This window comes from Eucalyptus grandis, chromosome 8 (genome assembly GCF_016545825.1).
Source record: "Eucalyptus grandis isolate ANBG69807.140 chromosome 8, ASM1654582v1, whole genome shotgun sequence".
NCBI classification, from domain to species: domain Eukaryota; kingdom Viridiplantae; phylum Streptophyta; class Magnoliopsida; order Myrtales; family Myrtaceae; genus Eucalyptus; species Eucalyptus grandis.
Window position 1 is genome coordinate 47,999,061 of NC_052619.1, and position 20,988 is coordinate 48,020,048.

At 36.6% G+C, this 20,988-nt stretch overlaps 2 protein-coding genes and 1 long non-coding RNA gene across 3 annotated transcripts; all 3 read left to right on the forward strand.

Moving 5' to 3' along the window:
- Positions 1-6,321: 6,321 nt before the first annotated feature.
- On the forward strand, positions 6,322-13,241 carry LOC104417366 (disease resistance protein RUN1-like). The gene is made up of 6 exons (XM_039298917.1): positions 6,322-7,012; positions 7,519-8,819; positions 9,601-10,696; positions 11,706-11,828; positions 11,938-12,008; positions 12,094-13,241. Exons 3-5 carry the CDS (start codon positions 9,755-9,757, stop codon positions 11,944-11,946), a joined length of 1,074 nt encoding a protein of 357 aa, XP_039154851.1. The 5' UTR covers positions 6,322-7,012; positions 7,519-8,819; positions 9,601-9,754; the 3' UTR covers positions 11,947-12,008; positions 12,094-13,241.
- On the forward strand, positions 6,405-8,816 carry LOC104414827 (disease resistance protein RUN1-like). Its single transcript, XM_039300049.1, has 4 exons — positions 6,405-6,800; positions 6,934-7,016; positions 7,519-8,210; positions 8,290-8,816. The coding sequence occupies exons 1-4, from the start codon at positions 6,405-6,407 to the stop codon at positions 8,814-8,816; spliced, it is 1,698 nt and encodes a 565-aa protein (XP_039155983.1).
- Positions 13,242-16,777: 3,536 nt separating the features above from the next.
- Positions 16,778-17,946, forward strand: LOC120286601. The gene is made up of 2 exons (XR_005545247.1): positions 16,778-16,951; positions 17,295-17,946. It is a non-coding gene; the product is annotated as an uncharacterized LOC120286601 (long non-coding RNA).
- The last annotated feature ends 3,042 nt before the right edge of the window (positions 17,947-20,988 follow it).

The window sequence follows — 20,988 nt, forward strand, 5'->3', positions numbered from 1 at the left end:
GTATACTTTTTGGTTCCATACTATTAAGAAGGATAAATTTTAGGGCTTTGTTACATGATTTTAGCGTCACAGCTTTTTTTTTTTTTAACGAAAACTCAATTACTTTTGTCTTATTTTCATTGAAAATCATATGAAAATATCAAATTAAGACTAATTACTAATTGGTGATTTCTACATTTAGAAATTTGCCTGATTTGATTGACATTTCCATTAAGAATAATTTTACACCGTATGCAACAATTGCATCTTCATTTTCAGTTCAAATCCGTATACACATATTCAGGACCATTCTTTGGAAAAACAGGCACTTTTAAATCTTCTAACTACTACTTAACTCACTATTTAATAGGCAAAATATTTTGAAAAGTTAATCGGAATTCTTTCAATTCTAGCAATCCTAACAAGTTCGCATGACGTTGATTGTAAGGGGCTGTTGGTATAGGGGGAAGGCTATTAGTATTAAGTGTCAAACTCAACTCTAAAATATTAAGGGCCTTTAGAAAAAGCTCCTTCAATTATCGGTAATAAAACAACCAATAGCAATTATAAACACTTACACACACATAAATGTGCGTGCATCAAATTGAAAATCCACGTCATTTAAATTTTAGTTAAAATGGAAATGTGAAAAATCATACTTAAGAACACGAACTAATTTTATCGCAAAAATAAAGTACATGGGCTACAGGTCTACCTTTTTCATCTTTTTGGTGGTCCTAAGCATGTTCGACTATAAGAAGAGTAGAGAAAATAGAGCTAGACCGAATTGTGGTCATGCTGAGAAGTACTATGACTTGTATTTTTGGTAATATTTATTATAAAATTACAATACCTAAAAATTGGATTAAGTGAATGTACGTTTAATCTAATATTTTATTATTGATATTGCTCTATCATTTGAGTAAAGTAAACGCAATATTAACTGGAGGATTTGTATAGTTTATCATTATCCTTTTCTAGTTGATGATGCTCGAAAGCATATAATTTATTATGTATTTTTAAAGAAGGTAGACTTTTATCTAGTGTTTTCATTTTCAAACAGATTGAGAATTCTAGTTTATACCACTTCCTATAATATTTTAATTCATTTATCTAAGCACTCCTATCTTTCTAATTTGAACCTGGAAGGAGTTTTCATATGAAGGAAGATCACCCAAAGTAATCTATTTTGCAAAAAGAGAAGGCCTATCGGCATTATGAAAAGGTAGGAAATACCCTTGTCTTAAAAACACCCTTGGCGTGCATGTATGTGTTAATCCATAGATGATAGGCTGAGTTATTATATGCGTTAATTATATTAAAAAAATAGGTTATAAATAGATTTAAATATAATATTGGTGTTAAATGTGTTATAACTTAAAACCAAATCTATCTCTAAGACTTTTTCTTCATTCTCTCTCGCCCTCATTTGATATTGCGTTCACTCACTCCACACTCTTACTCCAATTTGGGTATAATTTTTTCTAGATTGGGTTAAATATGAAATATTTTGACAATATGAGTTGGATTGGATATGAGCCAGATTAGGTATGGGTCCTTAGATTTGTATTATATGGAAACGAGTCAAAACATGTTAAATGGTTCTATTTTTGGTTCGACTTGGCCTACCTATTTGATGGGTCTAATACAAGAGGGAGTATTTTTGTTATTTTGGAATATGAATTTATAATTCTAGCCTCACAATTATTTGAATTTCGAGGGGCCCACATGCTAAGCATGTGTTTACAAATGTCGCTCCATGAACACTAGGTAGGATACTAGGGGTAATTAGTTTCCAGTTCGAGTTAGTTTCACCTAGGAATTGGGAATCAGATCGAGAGAACCAGTGCCTAGTTTTTGGGACTGAGAATCGGATCGGGATAATTAGTTCTTAGTTTTTGGGACCATGGACCAGACCGGATGGTCTTGGGATCAAGAATCAAATTGAATCGGCCAGTTCGATCCAATGGAACCTATCACTTAGCAAAAAAAAATAATTTTTTTTAAAGGTACTATAGTTGTCACTATTTTTAAGAAATCGAAAAAAAGGAGTAAATCACCGCTTCCATTTTTATGGAACCGAGAACTGGATCAATGCCCCCGGAAACCAAACCAAATTGGTTGGTCTGGTTTGGTTTGAGCTGTTCCCAATTCGGTCGATCCAATATGCTCACCCCTATAAAATACTATTTAATCAAAATATACGTAAATTAGATCAATAGGCCATTTCATCTGGCAATATAAAAGTGATTTTGGCAGTCTAGGGATGCTCTATTCTTCGGGCTTAAGCAAGGAAGTCGGCAGATGATTTTGTGCTAAAAAGCAAAAGGTGATCAGTGTAAATTCACTTGCCCATCTGCAAGAGTCATTTGTAGTGGGCCAAGGCATAGATAAATTTATGAAAGAGTGCCTTAAGGATATTTATTCAACACTAATTAAATAAACTTTATAAGTTCCGCCCAAGATGGATTTTAGTGGTCCTTTATAAACCACTTTTAACCCATTTAGTAAGCACACTTTGGTCCTCCTTCGCCAATCTCATCTTTCTATTCAATTTTGTGACTCGTGACCTTCTCCCTTTGGTTACTTTGCTTCTGTAATCGTTAAGTTTTACTCAATCTCTAACTCACACAATTGCACTTTTGAGGAAACCCAAACTTTTGCTACCATTTGCACACTCCCGTCATAACTTGACCATCGAACTCCCTCACTATATAATTGACAAGTTGGGTTGGTTTATGGAGCAATCCATTTTTCAAAGGCAACAATTTAAGGAAAAAAGTTGATAAAACTAGATTTCGACTTGGGTTGAGTTTGAGTCAGATGCGAGATGAGTATGAATCACTAAATTTATATTGAATATAAATGGATCTATTTGGATCCGACAATGTCCGACCCAACCCACCCTTTATACTATTTAATGAAAAGATTGTTAATTAGTCCAAGTGATTGGGATCGATGGGCAATTTTACCCAGCAATATAAAAAGAATCTAATTGCGCTCTGTTTTTTTGTTTTTTTCTTTTGGTAAAGTCAAAGTAGAATTTCATTCGGTTTTGATAACATTTCATTTGCACCTACCCTCACCCTGCATCCAGAAAAGAGCTCGGCGAGTGGGTGGACAGACCAGCTAGGTTATGCATTCGTTCGTAACTTCGTATTCACCCCTAGTGCAAGGAAGTTGGCAGATGATGTTCGGCTTAAAAGCAAATGCAGATCAGAGTAAATTCATTTACCCACCTCCAAGGGTCATCTGTGGTGGGCCCGCACGTGCTTCCTGCATCTTCGTCAAACATTATTACATATTCAAATAACAATTATAAATATGCAAACCTACGGGAAAGGAATAAAGTAGAAACAAGACCGGTCGGCTCTGAAAAGATAATTTACGTTGCACGTCCCGGTGCATCGAGCGTCGTTATGTCCATAGGATTCTCTTCTTTTGTACTTCTTTTAAAATACCGCATGGTAAGATTCCAGGAGCCAGTCCTCTTGATCCGTTCCTTGTATTCATTTTATTGCATCGCCAAGACATAAATATATCCATAAAAAAGCAAATTCGAGTAATGAGTGTCTCAACAAGACTTATTCGTTACCAATTAAAGAAATTTTATGGTCTTTTTTTTTCCTCATATTATATTTAATCAATACCTCTAGAGTTTATTTGTTAACTGGTCAAATAGTACCTAATTTTCTTTTTCCGGAAAAAAATTTGCTTGGTAACTTTTTTGTTCCCAGAGCATAATCAAGAAATATACAAAAGTTGCTTATTTATTCCTGTGATCAATTCTAGAATCAAATCAAATTTTCTTCTCTCTCTTCTTTTCCTTTTCTCTTCTTCTTCCTCATTGCTAGTTGGGCGAGCTCGCCGAAGCCTCAACTAGGGTGAGGCCTAGCAAGGGTCGACCTCACCCAAATCTGGCAAGGCCGAGCCTTTCCAGGCGTCATTGCTAGCAACTATGAGACTCGGCCTCGCCAAGCCAGGGCAAGGCCGGCCTCGCATTGGTTGGGTGAGGTCAAGCCTTGCCGATGGCCAGGCAAACTTACCCAGCCACCTGCGAGGCTCTGGTGAGGTTGTTGGACCATACCCGATCGTCACCGATGGCTAGTGATCGGCTAGAGAAGAAGAAGACGGATGGAAAAAGAAAAAAAATAAGAGAAAAATAAAAGAAAAGAGAAAAATATAATAAGATTACTAAAAAATTAAAAGAAATTCTAAGTCATAAAAGAATTTAAAATTGTATCAAATGCCTTTCTATCCTAGAAGTAGAAAATTTGGATAATTACTAAACGTATTCAAATGCTCAGAAACTCGTCTAGGGAACATAATAAAAAAATCATTTGTAAGCAAAAATTATTTCGGGAAATAGAATGGTTACCAAATAAATCCTTAGTAGCTTGACCAAATCATAAAAAGAGAAGATTTTTTTTTTTTGGTTGAAAATTTTCAATTAGGATAAGAACTAAACTGGTTGAGGATAAATTCAGGTCAAACTTGGATTCTAGAAAAATTGATGACATAATATCAATTTTTAGTAAAAAGATTATTATCACTCATCTATGAGCTCACGTGACAATGTTTTGTGGTTAGAAGGTTGTCATGGTTAGTTCTTCAATATATGTAAGTTAATACAAAACCATAATTTGTCCCTGTAGCTTTGAACTTTTGATGGCTAAATATACAAGCCTTTAAAACAAATTATACTTGTTGGTCCCGTGCTTTTAAGAAATAACATATTTTAGGGCTTTGTTACATGGTTTTAGTATCACAGCAAGTTTCTAAACTATTTTTTTTTTTTAATGAAAAGTCAATTACTTTTGTCTTATTTTCATTCAAAATCATATGAAAATATCAAATCAAGACTAACTTTCAATTGTTGATTTCTACATTTAGAAATTTGCCTAATTATATTGACATTTCCATTAACAGATATACTTTTAAATCTTCTAACTACAACTTTAACTCACTATTTATAGGCAAAATATTCTGGAAATTCACTCGAGTCTAGCAATCCTAAAAGGTTCACATCACATTGATTGGAATGGGTTGGCATCGCAGGAAGGCTATTAGGCATCGAGGCTGTCAAATCTCAACTCTTAAACATGAAGTGCCTTTAGAAAAAGTTCCTTCAATTATTGGTAATAAAACAACTGATAACAATTATAAACACTTACACACATCTAAATGTGATGTATCAAATTGATAATTCGCATCATTTAAATTTTAGTTGAAATGGAAATGTGAAAAATTGTACTTAAGATCCCATCATGAATGGTACACATACTAATATTGCAGCAAAAACAAAGTACATGAACAAAGAGCCCATTTACCATACACTTTAGTGCCAAAAATTTCAAAAAGTACAAGTACCATAATCGGAGAAAAATAAAATATTTAAATGCCAATAGTGAGAAATTCTGGCCAAATTGCTAATGTAGCATTCTTCTGGTGAGATGAGTGCAAAATGACGTTGTGCAATGAAGTGCTCCGACTTGTGTGTTTGGTAATATTTATTATTAAATTACAACAAACCTAAAAATTGGGTGGGATAACTTTTAAATAGTTGTTATAACTATAGAGATGTCACGGCTATAAGGTGATTGTCAACCACCTTGTAAAGATTGCGACATCTATTTTCAAAGTTAAAGCTGCAATGATGAAAATGTACTAAAAATATGATGAATTAGAATATTCTGAAAAGTACAAGGACTAAAATGGTGACTTACATTTAGAGGCTTATATATGGAGGAGCCACATGACATAGCTAATATTGATTCAACAAATTCTAAGTAGAAATTTGATAGAAAGACTTAAATTATCACGCCAGAATAGTGTGATTAGAATCATAATCAAAGAAAGAAAAATGGTCAAAAGTATTCTTCCAAATATATAGGTTCCAGGAATGTAATTTTCCTGGAATTAATTATGGATCTAGTGTCATTTGCTGCTGTTGATATGTCCAAGAATAAAATATAAGATCTCATGTGGGGTTGTCTCAAAGATCGGGTGCTATTTCGACCGCACAGCTGTGTGCTATTTCGAATCCTTCTTGAATCAACGCCTAGACCTCACTTGAGCGTGCTGGAGGAGATGGAGCCCGCTCCCACGTGGTGCTTTACCCGTTTCTACCCCCACGGCAAAAACGGCAGGCCTCTCTCACGAATGAGAAAGTATGTATATGTATATACCACCTTCTCCGCTAAGGCTTCTAGTTCCCTCTTCTCTCCCCCACAAAGTAAAAATCCCAACATAACAAAAACAAAAACAAGAACCAAAACAAAAATGGTAAAAAGAAAAAAGCTCCTCTGCTCGGGCAAATAAAAAGGCATTTTCAAATTTTGCGGAATCATTTCGATATCCTTCGCACTTGAGAGTCCGACTTCGGAGGAGAAACTACGGGCAGAGTCAGTCGGGGCAAAGAAGAAATGCGTCGTCTCGTTCTTAGCAACCCTTTCGTGGCGGTTGTCGCACCGATCCTTCTCGGTGTGCTGGCGCACAAGGTTCTGAGTAAGAGGAGAGCAAGTGCGCTAAGAGACGCGGATGATCAGCATCCTGGTACGCCTAGTCCTCCGATCCAGCCGAGTGAAAATGACTACGACGTGTTCTTAAACTTTCGAGGCAGAGATACTAGAGAGCGCTTTGTCGACCACCTCTACTGTGGCCTCGTCAATGCCGGGATCTGTGTCTTCAGGGACGATGCTGAGCTCCTCAAAGGCGAGGATTTGAGCTCAAATCTTCAGGAAGCCCTTGAGAACAGTAAGATTTTCATCCCGATTATCTCTGAGAATTATGCTTCTAGTAAATGGTGCCTTGATGAACTGGTTCGCATGATGGAGTGCCAAAAACACTTGGGGCGGTTAGTGTTGTCCATATTCTACAAAGTGGAACCTGCAGATGTGCGATATCAAACGGGTCATTTTGGACAGGCATTTCATCGTTCTCATGGGTGTTTAGCCCAAAAGGTGGTTGTGCACAAATGGAAGCAAGCTCTTGGAGAAGTCAGTTCCTTATGAGGATGGGAAGTTGCTAATGGGTAGGTACTTTGACGATATCAACACCAATCAAATCGTAATTTTCTTTATGGATCCAATTCGTTCGTTTTAATGATGGAAGTTTTTTGCTATAATACTTTGCCTTCCTTTATGCAAGGATTTTCTAGCTTATATTTTGCTTATTTCTACCTACATAAAGGCAGCATTACTGCGTTTATCTTTACGAATAAGAATTTGATAATTACGACGACGGACGCCTCTAAAAGAACCAAAAATAAATAAAAGAAGAAGAAGGAGAAAAGGAGACTGCTTGAAAAGCTTCATTAGCCTCAATCTCTTTCTAATAAATTACGATATTTCTGAAAAGAAGTTATGAGTGGGTCTTGTGGAGCAACCACGGGATTGCTTTACCCCTTTCCTCTGAGCAAATAAAATAAGAAATGGCAGTGGCGAAAAGATTATAAGTTTTCCAAATTATCCCCGAGTTCTATTGTTTGTGCTATCGTTAGATAATACTTATGTCATTGAACTCATTTTTATTTGACAGGAGTGAAGGAGAATTGGTAGAATTGGTTGTGCACAAAGTTTTGAAAGAGTTGAAGAAAGCGGTGGAGTTCGTTGTTAGTGATTATCTGGTTGGCATTGACAGTTCTGTGGAGGAGGTTATGGAATTGGTAAATAAGAATGCCAGTGCTACCTTGCGTGTGGGAATTTATGGAATTGGGGGAATTGGTAAGATGACTCTTGCCAAAATCATATACAACAAGTTGTCCAATCAATTTGTGCATCGTAGCTTCATTGCAGACATCAGGGAATCATGTAATTGTAATGGTATTAATTACTTGCAAAATCAATTAATCTTTGATATGCAGAAAGAGAAAATTCAATTTTGTAATAGCGACGAAGGAATCAAGTACATATCATCTAGGTTAAAAGATAAGAAAGTTCTCATTATTCTTGATGATGTGGATACTGCTAATCAGTTAGAGGCTTTGGTTGGAAATCCTGTTTGGTTTGCGTCAGGAAGTAGGATTTTTGTTACCGCTAGAAATGAGAGTGTTCTTGATAGGACCGGAGTGGACATCAAGTACGAGCATAAGCAAATGGATGAGGAGCAATCTCTTATCCTATTTTCTAGACATGCATTTCAAAGAGACTATCCTCCAAGTGAAATTTTAGCTCTCTCTCGTTGTGTGTTATCTACAACGGGGGGAATTCCCTTGGCTATTGAGGTTGCAGGTTCATTTTTGCGTGATAAACCATCACCAATTTGGGAAGAAACAATACAGAAGATGCAAAATATACCTTCCATGGACAGTGCAAGCAAGGTCGAGGATAATTGATGTAGAAGTGAAGGAGGATCGAAGAAATGTGGAAGATGCGAATCTTGCCACGTATGGTCCTTCCATACTGCCAAGTGAAAATGATTATGAAGTGTTCTTGAGTTTTAGAGGTGTAGATACTCGAAGAGATTTCACTGACTATCTCTACAATAGCCTCATCGATGCTGGAATCCGTGTCTTGAGGGATGATGATGAGCTCCCCGTAGGTGAGAGATTGAGCGAAGAACTTATGCAAGTCATTAGGAACATCAACATTTTGATCCCAATTATCTCTGTAAATTATGCTTCTAGCAAATGGTGTCTTGATGAACTGCAGGAAATGCTTAGGGCACCTAGTGTTCCCTATATTTTACCAAGTGGAACCTGCGGATGTCCAAGGTCAAAAGGGTCGTTTTGGAGAAGCATTTCATTATTCCGGAAGGTGTTTCGATCCAGAGTCTACGGAGGAATGGAAGCAAGCGCTGATAGAAGTCAGCTCCTTACGAGGATGGCAGTTTGCTAATGGGTACTTCATTCTTTAACCAGCACTTTATTTACTTTGACGATGTCAACACCAGTCAAGTCATAATTTTTTATGGATCTGATTCATTCGTTTTAATGATGAAACTCCTTTACTATAAAATTTTGCCTTCCTTTATGCAAGGATTCTCTAACTTATATTTTGCTTATTTCTACCTACATAAAAGCAGCATAACTGTGTTTATTCTTACGAATAGGATTTGGATTATTATGATGACTTACGCCTCTGAAAGAACCCAAAAGAAGAAGAAGAAGACTGTCTTATTGGTTTAGTAAAATATTTTCCAGTGCTTTTTTTCCATCTCGAACACATAATTTCTATCTCGTACATCTGCGCAAAATAAAACAATTTTCTTATGCTGAGGAAACACATTTGTTCTTCATCTTCATGTCGAACTCCACTTTAGATTAATTAACATCATAGAACATAGATACTCAAAAGGGAAAATAGAAAAAAATACTTCCTATTATGATCCATATCCTTAATGGACCACAGATTTTGAACTTCTAGTCGGATCCTTAATATGTGCAGAACTTTAAAGCTTCATTAGCCTCAAATCTTTTTCTGATTAAGTACGTTTAGAGTAACCTTGAAAAGAGGTTATGGGTGCATCATGTGGAGCAACCACGGGATTGCATTACCTACTTTTATCTTAGAGATAAGATAAGAAATGGAGGTGGGAAAAAGATTTATAGGTTTCCAAATTATCCCTAAATTCTATTTTTAGTGCTATCGTTCATATCATTGGACTCATTTTGTTTGACAGGTCTATAGGAGAATTGGTAAGATCAGTTGTGCAATATGTTTTGAACGAGTTGAAGAAAGTGGTGGAGTTGGAATTTTTCTAAGAATTTGGTTGGAATTGATAGTCATGTGGAGGAGGTTATGAAATTAATAAATAATAGTTCTGGTGCTACCTTATGTGTGGGAATTTATGGAATGGGGGCATCGGTAAGATGACTCTTGTTAAAGTCATCTACAACAAGCTATTGAATCAATTTGAGCATTGTAGCTTCGTTGTAGACATCCATGCATCATGCAATCGCAATGGTATTAGTTACTTGCAGAATCAATTAATCCGTGATATATTGCGAAGAAATATTCTATTGCATAACACAGATCACAGAATCCGCATCATCTCATCTGAGCTTAAAGATAAGAAAGTCCTCATTATTTTAGATGATGTGGATACTGCTGATCAATTAGTGCCTTTGACTGGAAATCCTAACTGGTTTGCATTAGGAAGTAGGATCTTTGTTACCACTAGAGATAAGAGTGTTCTTAATAGGGCTAGAGTGGACATCAAGTATGAGCTTAAGGAAATGGAGAAAGAGAAATCTCTAATCCTATTTTCTAGACATGCATTTCGAAGTGACTCTCCTCCTAGAGAGTTTTCAGCTCTCACTCGTCTTGTGGTATCTATAATGGGAGGGCTTCCCTTAACTCTCAAGGTTATAGGTTCATTTTTGTACGGAAAACCACCAAAAATATGGCAAGAAACGATAGATAAGATGCAAGAAATGCCTCAAAAGGAAGTGCTAGAAAAGTTGATGATAAGTTATGAAGGATTGGAGGAGGATCAAAGGCAAATGTTCCTGGATATTGCTTGTTTTCTAATTGGGAGTGATGCAAGAGTTGCGTACCACATGTGGGATGCTTGTGGCTTTTCTGTGGAGGAAGGAATTGGAGTACTGAGATTTCTGTCGTTCATAAGTATTGGGAATAATCATGAGCTCATAATGCATGATCAAATGAGAATTCTTGGTAGGGAAATTGTGCGTGCAGAAAACTACCACAAACCTCATGAATGTAGTAGATTGTGGGATTACGAGGAAGCCTTGGAAGTGCTAGAGAGCAAAAAGGTAACTTTCTATTTTTCTTTTGCTCCCGTAATCTATGTTCTCTTGTTTTAAATGATGTCAGTTATTGTGCTGGTATTATATTATTGACGTGATTAGGAAAAGGAGGTTGCTCTTTCTTAGTAAGTACTGCAGTTTCTCCTCAAATTTCTACCTTTGTAGTTTAGAAAAGACATGACCACGAACAGCGAACCCACTCACGAACACAATGTAGATAACCGACCAGCGAATGCTTCGATGTAGATTTTTTCAGTTTCGTAATTAAGCCCAATGTAACTGAGGTGACTCTTATCCTGTGTGATTGTTAGCGAACATCTATGATATTGTTAACTAAATCCAAAATAATCATCCTCATTAATTTTGAAATTTAGTTAATGCAACTGAAATAGAATTATCAGTCATCCTCGTTGATTTAGTAAGTTATACATCAGTTATTTTGTTGTATTCGTAAGTCACTTGTTCATGCTCATTCATATATCATCTTAAATGACTTTGATAGGAATATTCAAGGAAGAGAAAAGGGGGAAAAATCACTAAAACGTACAAACTCCTCTTCCTTCATGTGATATTACAGATGTGCGCGCTCTTCTTCTTTGTTATTATTATTATTTTTTTTTTTGCCCCTACTAGTCAGAGAGCGCACAGATTGTTTGCGAAGACAAAAGGTTAAGAGAATAAGTAAAGAAAAAGCTACGTTGGAAGATTTGATTTATTTTCGAATGACCGTTTTCAATTATCGGGGATTGAAATTTTTTAAATTTGATTTTGAAAGTGTCGGTGAAATTGAAGAACCATCTCGTAAATATCTCAATAACTTTCAGTTAGGGTTTTGTCTATTGTTTAATGATGGCATTAATAAATTTTTGCATGGACTTTTATGGAAAATTTTAGGAATGAGTCTGAAACTGAACATTGGTATCAAGTTTACTGGTATATTAAGTAGAAATAATTGATATTATTTCACTGAGTTGGTAAGATGCAACATTTGTGATCCTCGATTATGTACTTGCAGGGAACTAGAAGGATTCAAGCCATTTGTCTAGAGGAAGGCAACTCTAATTTTATATATGATCAAGGGAGCTGCACATTTACGGATGAACTATTTAGAAACTTATCGAACTTGAGGTTTCTTCACGTGAGTGATGTGAATCTTGGCAGAGATTTTAGTGATTTATTTTCTCAGTTAAGATGGCTCAAATGGGGGAACTGTCCCTCAAATTTTAAAGCACGCAAATTTCATGCAGGGGAATTAGTCATACTCGATTTGCCAGGAAGCCCGATTTCAGATGTCTGGTAGGGATGGCATTCAATGATGGTATAATATAAAAATACATTCTTTTTGTTTTCTGTTGAGTGGGAATAACTCCTTGTTGACCCCCATGATATATTCTTTCTTGCAGATGGCAGAAAAGTTGAAAGTTCTCAACCTCACAAGTTGCCATTCCTTAAAAAGGACTCCTTACCTCTCGTCTTTTAAAAGATTGGAGATTTTGATCCTCAGAGATTGTAGCAACTTAGAGCAAATTGATAATTGTATTGGAGACATGGATAATCTCGTTTCCCTGGACTTGAGTGGATGTTCTGGTCTTAAGGAGCTCCCGCTTCAAATGGCTAAACTAGAACAATTGAAGGAACTTCTTCTAGATGAAATAGCAATGCAAGAAATACCTTCCTTCATCGGTTATCTAAAGAAGCTAGAGACACTTAGTGCCAGGGACTGCAAATCATTGATTGGATTTCCGGACTCAATAGGCAATTTGGTGAATTTGTCGACCCTTGTCTTATCAGGTTGTGTTGAGCTTGCAACACTTCCACACAGCATTGGGTCCCTTGAGAATTTGCGGTGCTTGTCATTGGGAAGCTGCCAACAATTGAGAGAGATTCCTAGCTGGATTGGCAATTTGAAATTGTTGACTCAACTGGACTTGAGTGGATGTTCACTTATTCAACAACTACCGCCTCAAATTGGTGAACTAAAACAACTGGAGGAACTTCTTCTAGATGAAACTACGATACAAGAAATTCCTTCCTTCATTAGTTCTCTAGAGAAGCTAGAGATGCGGAGTGCCAATAATCGCAAATTAACTCTTTAAGCTGTTTAGTGAATTTATCGACCCTTATCTTATCAAGTTGTGTTGAGTTTCCAGATTTCTTGGCAGCATCGGGTTTCTTGTGAATTGCTTATCATTGGGATGCTGTGATGGGTTGAGAGAGATCCCCACTCAATTGGGAAGTTGGAATTGTTGACTCGGCTAGACTTATCACGGACAAGGATCATGGAATTGCTTGAAGGGAGTTCTAGATATCTGTAACAATAGCATAGAAAAGCTACCATATGGTATTGGAAGGTTGAAAGAGCTCTAAGAGTTATATGCATGATAATGCTCGAATTTGGGAGGGGAATACCAAGCATCCGTAATCTTTCTTCTTTTAAGTTGAGTGCATTTTGATTTAATGCCCAATAATCTAGAATTTGTGTGGATTTTTATTCAAATGAGTAGTTTGTGATTTAGGTTGTTTTCATGATGGAGCAGAAGCTGCAGTATCATTTTTGGTCTCCGCCCATATGGTGAAGTTTAGGACCATATCGATGTTGTTGATGATAGTGTTGTCTACACATCTTCCTTAAATGGCACCCTATCTGCTACTGATGCTTGGAAGAATGTTAGGAGCAATAGTATTGAATAAATTTTATTGGAATATTTAAAATAAATTATACTGTTATCTAATAACTTAAGTTTTTAGAACAGTTTACATTGATTTTATAAAATTTCACATGATAGAATAGGTCACATTTGTCTCCCCAATTAAATTTACACGCTTAGTGCTAAGTAGAAAGATCAAATTAAGTGTGGGGGGGAGAGTGTGAGAATATTTAAATAATCGAAAAATAAGAATGAACTATAAATTATTTTAAAAGAAAATGAAAACTTGACTTTATTTTTTCGAAAGAAACCATGTAATATAAGGGATACCTAGCAGCTTGGGTTTCGATTGCAAGAGTTGAGGTTTCTCGTGTTGTGGAAAACAAGTAATTGGAAGATAAAATAAATAGAGAGAAAATCAATCGCATACCAAATTTATATGATTAAGTTGGTGGGACTTATTCTCCGAAGAGAGCACCAAATGATTTCACTATAGATCAAACGATGTAATGAAGATCTCGATTATACTTGAGTTACTCAAGCACTCTCATTGTATCTTAACTTACAATTACATTTAAAAACTCACATGTGTTTAGTCTTCGCAATTTTTTAGAAAATAATATCTCAATTTCACAAATGATATCACAAATCTTACCGCAAGATTCATGGACTTCAAAACACTTGCAATTTCTTCATGATGTAATTCACGAAGAAGCAGTCTTTTTAATACATTTTATTGAAGATTGTTAAATAATATCAATGTAATGTTTTTTCGTTAATTTTATTCTATGATTTAGGTAAGTGAGTGTAAGATGTGAAATATATACTTTCCGTTGTTAATTTTATTGTAGTATTTGGATTAAGTCAATGTAAGTTTAATTGAATTATTTCATTGTTGAATTTACTCTATTGGTTTAGTATAGTAAATGCAATATTAACTAAATAGGATTTGTGTATATATATATATTTCATTTTTTAGTCGGCGATGCTCGAGAGCACACAATTTATTATTTATTATAAAGAAGTTAGACTTTTGTCTAGTATTTTCATTGGCAAAACAGATAGAGAAATAGGATTAATGCAACTGAACCTAAATGAGTTATATTGGAATGCAGTCAATCATTTTGATCTTTTTATAATTTTTTTTATTTTACTTTATATAATTTTTATATGTGAATTCATTTTTGCTAGCAATTCTGTCACTCTAATTTGACCTAGAAGAAGTTTACATATTAGTGAAGAATGCTCAAAGTAATCTACTTTTGAAAAAAGAAAAGGCTAATAGGTATAATGAAAAGGTCGGAAATAACCCGGTATTGGAAACAGCCTCGCGCATATGAGTAATATTTTGGAATAAGAATTTATAATTCTCGCCTTGCAAGTATTTGAATTTCGAGGGGGAGGTGTGCAAATGCCAAGCATGTCCTCATAGCATCAGTCAACAAATGACTAGTCAATCACACACCAAAAAAACTACTATCTAATCAAAGATGCGTTAATTAATCCAAAAATCGTTCTGATTGATAGGCATTATGAAAGCAACTTCCGCAACCCAATGACGCTCTGTATCTCGTTCTCTCTTTGTTTTTTTTTTTTTTTTTTTTTGGGTAAAATCAAAGTAGAAGTTCATTTTGTAATGTCATTTCATTTGCATTTCACCTTCCACCTACCCTTTTGTAGATCAAAAGGTGATGGGTGTAAATTCAAGACCTCGGTGGGTTGGGGGCCATCAAGGTGATGTACCGTCCATCTTCACCCTTCATACAAGGCAGTTGGCACTTGATTTTCCGCTTCAAAGCAAAAGGTGATCGCTGTAAATTCAAGTGCCCATGTGTGGAGGTCGTCAGTGGTGGGCTAGCATCTGCTTCTTGCTTCTTAGTCAAGCATTAGTACAGTACAAATCTGCCGGTCCATGGGAAAGGGACGAAAGTAGAAAAATAATAAAGCTCTGCTCTGAAAAGTTAACTTATCTTTAAAAGAGTAAGCGTTTTTATTTAATTTTTTTTTTTCAAATAAAAGTACTAATATCATTGAGGATGAGAAGACTAGTTGAACCAACAAGTCTTTCGGTAGCACTTGTGGGTGTAAAATCATAAATACACTAGGCCGATGTGCTGAAATATTTTGAGATTGCTTACGGAGGTGGATTAGTTAAGGTGCACGGAAGCTGAGGGAGAATGAATTGCGTGATAGTCGACCCGGCCTTGAAATTAGAAGGAGGGCCCTAAACTCATTTGAATTCTGGAGACGAAGCCCACATGAGCCCGGCCGCTTGATAAATTCAGCCATTACCCCCATCGGCCTGGCCAACGCTTACATGTGAGATTCATTTGCCGTTCCCAATTAGGAAATACCATTGAAAAGGAAAGCAACCAAAGAGAAGCAACTTTGGCCGGACCCAGACAAGGGGCAAAGAAGGGTCAACCGAGCATGGAAAGGACGAAGAGAGGAAATTGACTTAGCCACACTCATCAATGGAAGTGAATCTCAGTTGGCGAAAAGAAGGTAGGGCTAATTTTGGCCACAAATTCACATAATCTCGCCAACAAAAGGCACACATTCTCAGTTGGACAGAATATGTTCGGCCACATATTCACATATTCTCTGGATAGACAGGGGAACTCACGGCTGAACACATTTCGCGCAAGACTCACGGCCAAAGAGAACTCACTAGGCCAAAAACTCTTGATCACGCACATGCAAGGTGAAGACGAGAAGATACTCGGCTGAAATTGCATAGACTCACGATGAACATGTTCAGGAGAGGACGTGAGAACAAAAACAGAGATTGTATACACAAAGGAAAAAAAAAACTATTCATCATAATGCCAATTCAAGTAAAAATTGAAAACTCGAGATCAGGTATGATGTGATTATTGATGAGCTATTGATGCCAAAATTTTCTTATCGATAACCATGATTATAGTTGTTGATATAGATAACAATTAGTCGACATATTGAAGGAAGCGAAGACATTGTTTAGAAGATATCAATTGAACAAGATAATATTCAAGAAAAGTAATTTCAAATGCCGTGGTAGCTAAGTTTATAACTATTAATGGATAAGGTAGATGAAAAGAGGGAACACGATGATTGAGATAATTCAAAGGCAAGATTGTTAACACCTGATTTTTCACAAATGCATCAAATATATATTTTGAAAAAAAATGGGGAAAGGAAAGGAAATAACAAAACTGGCCCAGTCAATCTTTTTCGGTCCAGTTCATTCGTCTCGGGCCAGACCATTTCGTTCTGACCCAGTTCATCCGCATAAAAGCCGATTTACAAACCTAATTTGGGCAGCCCAGGTTTCGTTCAATTCACTGTCTCAACCCAGCAACTGAAAAGTCCACAAAAATTAATTAAAGCCCGAGCCCATCCGAACGAAATAAATAAAAAATAAAAATAAAAAACCAAATCCAGCCTTTTCCTTTGACTGTGCTCTCTGCGCTTCCGAAATCTGAAGAAGAGTACGAACACGTTTCACAGTCAAATGCATGCGAGCGTTTCTCACAGACCCGTGACCGAAGCAAATCTCAAAGCTCTAGAAGGAATATTGTCAAGCTCCGTCGGCGAGCAAATAGCAACCGCGACTCCATTCCCGATCAGGCAGGTAGGCACTCCCTTCTTTGAATGATTCTGTTTTCCCCTTCTATTCGGGAATCAAGAACGTTGAGTTCAATTGATGAATTCGCGGCTCAATCTGTGGAACCGAGACTGATCTGTGAGAGATAATGTTTGTTTAGAGGTTGATATATCGTGTCTAGACTGTACATGACATTGAATACGATTCTGGAATTGGTTTTTCGAATTGCATATCAGCCGTTCGACAAAATGCCTGAATGGAGTATTGAAATGGATTTATGAAATTCGACAATTAGAGCCTCCTTTTATGCTCGATTTGTTCTTAGATTGTTGAATTGATACTAAATCTGTGTTTCTCTTTGATTTTGTAGCATATCCTTAGATGAACGAGTCGGCCGTGATACACCTCGATGAGACGCCATTCCTTTAGCCGGAGAAGACCGCGGTTAGAGGCCACAATAGTCAATTCTTTCTTCATCATTTGAATGTGCATATATGTGTTTGTTTTTCTGGAATTGGTTATTGTTTGAGATGTATGTTCTCGGTTATCTTGACGTTGTTGGGACTGGTCTGGTGTTAGCCGAAGTGGTGGCCAGCGAAGAGGACTTGGTGACGGTGGGCAACATTGGATGTCGACGTGGGACCGTTTGGAGTTCCTCCGTGAGTTCGTTTAATGAAGTAACAGTGTTGAGCTCGCCGCGTTGGAGAGCTCTCGGTGAAGTCTCGGGAGGGAAGAATGGCAAAAAGGAAAATAAAGAAAAAAGGAAAATATAAAAAAAGCGGCTGAATATGTCGAATCTGGGTCGGGTCAAACTTATTAGTGGACCGGGCTAGAATTATCAACGGACTAGGCCGGGCCAAACATTTAATTTCAATGTTTGGGCCATACTCGGGCCAGGCTCTAAGTCTGACCCAAGTTTAGACTCCAACCCGGACTGCTAGGGTCTGTGTCAGACCATTGGTTGGCACCGAGTTAGCCGAAGTCCATTTTCTAGAATTAAAAAATTAAAAATGGAAAATTTCCAAAAAATTAAGAAAAGAATTTAGAAATTAGATACTGAGAAGGTTTTCTTAGATTTTGGTTTTAATTCTAGTTTAAAACTAGTTTAGCATAAAAAAATGTGAAAATCTTTTGATGACAATTGGACCTAAAATTGAATAAGCCTTTACAACTTTACAAGATTATTTTTGAATGATTTCTTTTTTAGAGACAAGTTATTGTTTGCGCACATTCTTTTTATTTTAATTGATTGTACATTTTCAATACATTGGTTTTTATTTTCTTTTTAAGAATGGTTAGGATGAATTTTAGGATTTTTGATTGGTAAAAGACTACCCTAACACTTTGCTTAGCAAATAGTCAAGTTTAGATATCAAAATGGTACTAGTTAGATCACTAGTGTAATTAAGTCTCGATCCTTGAATCTCTAGTTCCGTAATAATTAAGATGAAGCTCCCACATCTCAATTGATTTCTAATCGACCATAAATGACTAGTGGCGACTCTTAAAAATATTTAGATTGTTGAGAACTTAAAAGAAATCGCGTGTCAGGTGAGGTATGAGTTTGGAAGAATTTGCGCTATTGATTAAAGAACCTTTTCCCAAATAGTTGAAAAGATGATGTGTTCGAATTGTCTTTTCAATGAACCACTAGGATTGTCTCTTGGACTCTTCTAAACCTATATTCCCGAGCTTGGCCCCTTGACGGGTAAGTTGTGATGGAGATCATGGTGTGATTTTGGAGGAGTAAGTGCTGCCTAGAGACAAGTTGTTGTCATGGCAACGTGAAGATGTGGAGCCAATAATCATGAAGACAAGAAGATGTAGTTGAAACCCCCAGAAAATTGCATGTAGGCAGTTCTGTTCTAAATATTGTATATACTCGTATAATGTAGGTTGTTCGTGTAATGTAGATTCCCCTCGGAACAAACAAACAAAACTCTTTACTCTTCAATTCTCATACACTAGTTGTAGTTTTCAGATGTTTTATCATTAATTGAACTTCGACATATATCTTAATTGTAGCTTTCAGATCTTCGTCGTCGATTAAATTTCAGCGTAATAACTTTATGTCATTGTATTTTGTTATTGATCAGCCAAGCTTTTTATGTCATTAGACTTCATCGTTAAATAAATTCCATTGAAAGTTGTTCTTGGTGTTCTATTAATAAAACTCATGTCCAGAATCACCACAAAATTTGTCTCATTTTAATAAAACTGAAGAACGAATTTTGGTTATAGATATTTCATTGTTGATCAAATTCCATCGATGAATTTTTTTTGCATGTCTAGTGAGACTTGTGTGGTTCAAGTGGAGGAACTGTGATGGTGTCGACAAGGAATCTGTTAGATCCTTACAATGCCATTGGCAACAATTAGTTGCTGCAACATGGCAACGACAAGATAAAGCATTTTGAATCATCAACCACTCAAGCATAAATCATGTCCCCAACACAAATCACAAATTGGTACTGCTTACTCAAATCTACAATCCAATAGCACTTTGGTATATGGGGTGGAGGGTAGATTTAAATCAAGAGTACTGGATTGACATTTTTCATTAGATGAAAATTAATTTGGATAAATTTGTTATAAGAGTATCAATTTGAGATTTTCAATGGTAGGGAAAAAATCACCAAAAAGCCCAACTATACCCATTGTAACACATTTACTCTAAAGTTTTTTTTGTAACATAAAAAAATTCTAAACTCATACTCATGGGATGTATGTACCCTAAACTAGTCCTAGATTAAACCGTACAAAGTTTTTTTTGAAAGAATTTATGTTGTCATGTATGCTAATACTTCCATAGTATATATTATCCATGGATAGTGTTGCGATTAAGGGCGAGCAATCGAACAAAATATAGACGGAAGAAGAAAAATAAATCGGACACCAGATTTACGTGGTTCAGTCGTAAAGACTTACGTCCACGGGGAGAACAGCAGCGAATTTCACTATAGATCAAGCGATACAAGGAGATTACACACTCAAGTCACTCAAACACTCTCTCGGTGTTTCCCAAACCCCAATTTAATCCAAACCCAAGTCACGGCACAAAATTATCACACAAGCTCAAAACAAACGCTGAAAAAGAACTCATTTTCTTGATCGCACTTCAGCTTGAAGACATGCGGCTTCTCCTTTTCTCTCGTACGGGTGCAGCAGCAACACCTTGAAAAAGAAGACCTCTTTTGCGGCTTCGTAGGGTTTATTTCCACATAGACTTCGGCCTGTACGTGCTGCAGCCGCAAAGAAAAAAAAACCTATATATATATAAGTATGCCCAAGGTCAAAGTTTGACCTTGGGCCCCACCAATTTCAATCTTCACGGAGGAACTTCACGCCAAAAGGGAAACCTATTTTATTATAATACATGTGCCTAGATTTCCTTTTTCAAAGGAATTCGAAACTGCAGGGGTTCCTTCTTCTTTATTTTATTCTTTTGTAATTCCTTCACGAGTCCACCAAATTTCGCATTTTAGCAAACGCTCAAACTCGAGTGATATTTAACAATCTCCACCTTGGCTCAACATTTGAGCCAAATAACAATCGCTTTGTAAAAATTCAAATTCTGCTGCTACTTTCCCATAGCCCCCAATGGGCTCAACCGCCACAGATATCATCCAAGTCCAAGCATCGCTTGAAGTTCGCCATAATTGAGGACCTCATCAGAATACCAACTCCACATGCACCTTTAACTGCTCCGCAAGGATTTTCTGACGCAACCTCCTTAACCGCAGATAAAGTAAAACCATTATTGCATCCATATCTATCAGGAGATCGAACACGTACCTTGTTAATTTCAGCAGTTACAGCAACCGTTGGCTCTGTAAGCTCCACCTCACTATAAACACCATCTGTGTCAATTACTTTGATAATGCTCGTACTCGCTACCTCAGGAGTCTCTGGTCGCAACTCCACCTCAAGCTGAACACCGTCCAGATCCATATTAACACTGCCACAAACACTCCTAGCCAGAAGTATTGGAGACTCATCAAGGGTAACTTTTCTGCTGTTAATAGGTGAATTTATATCCGAGCACCACAACTGATCGCCTCGCT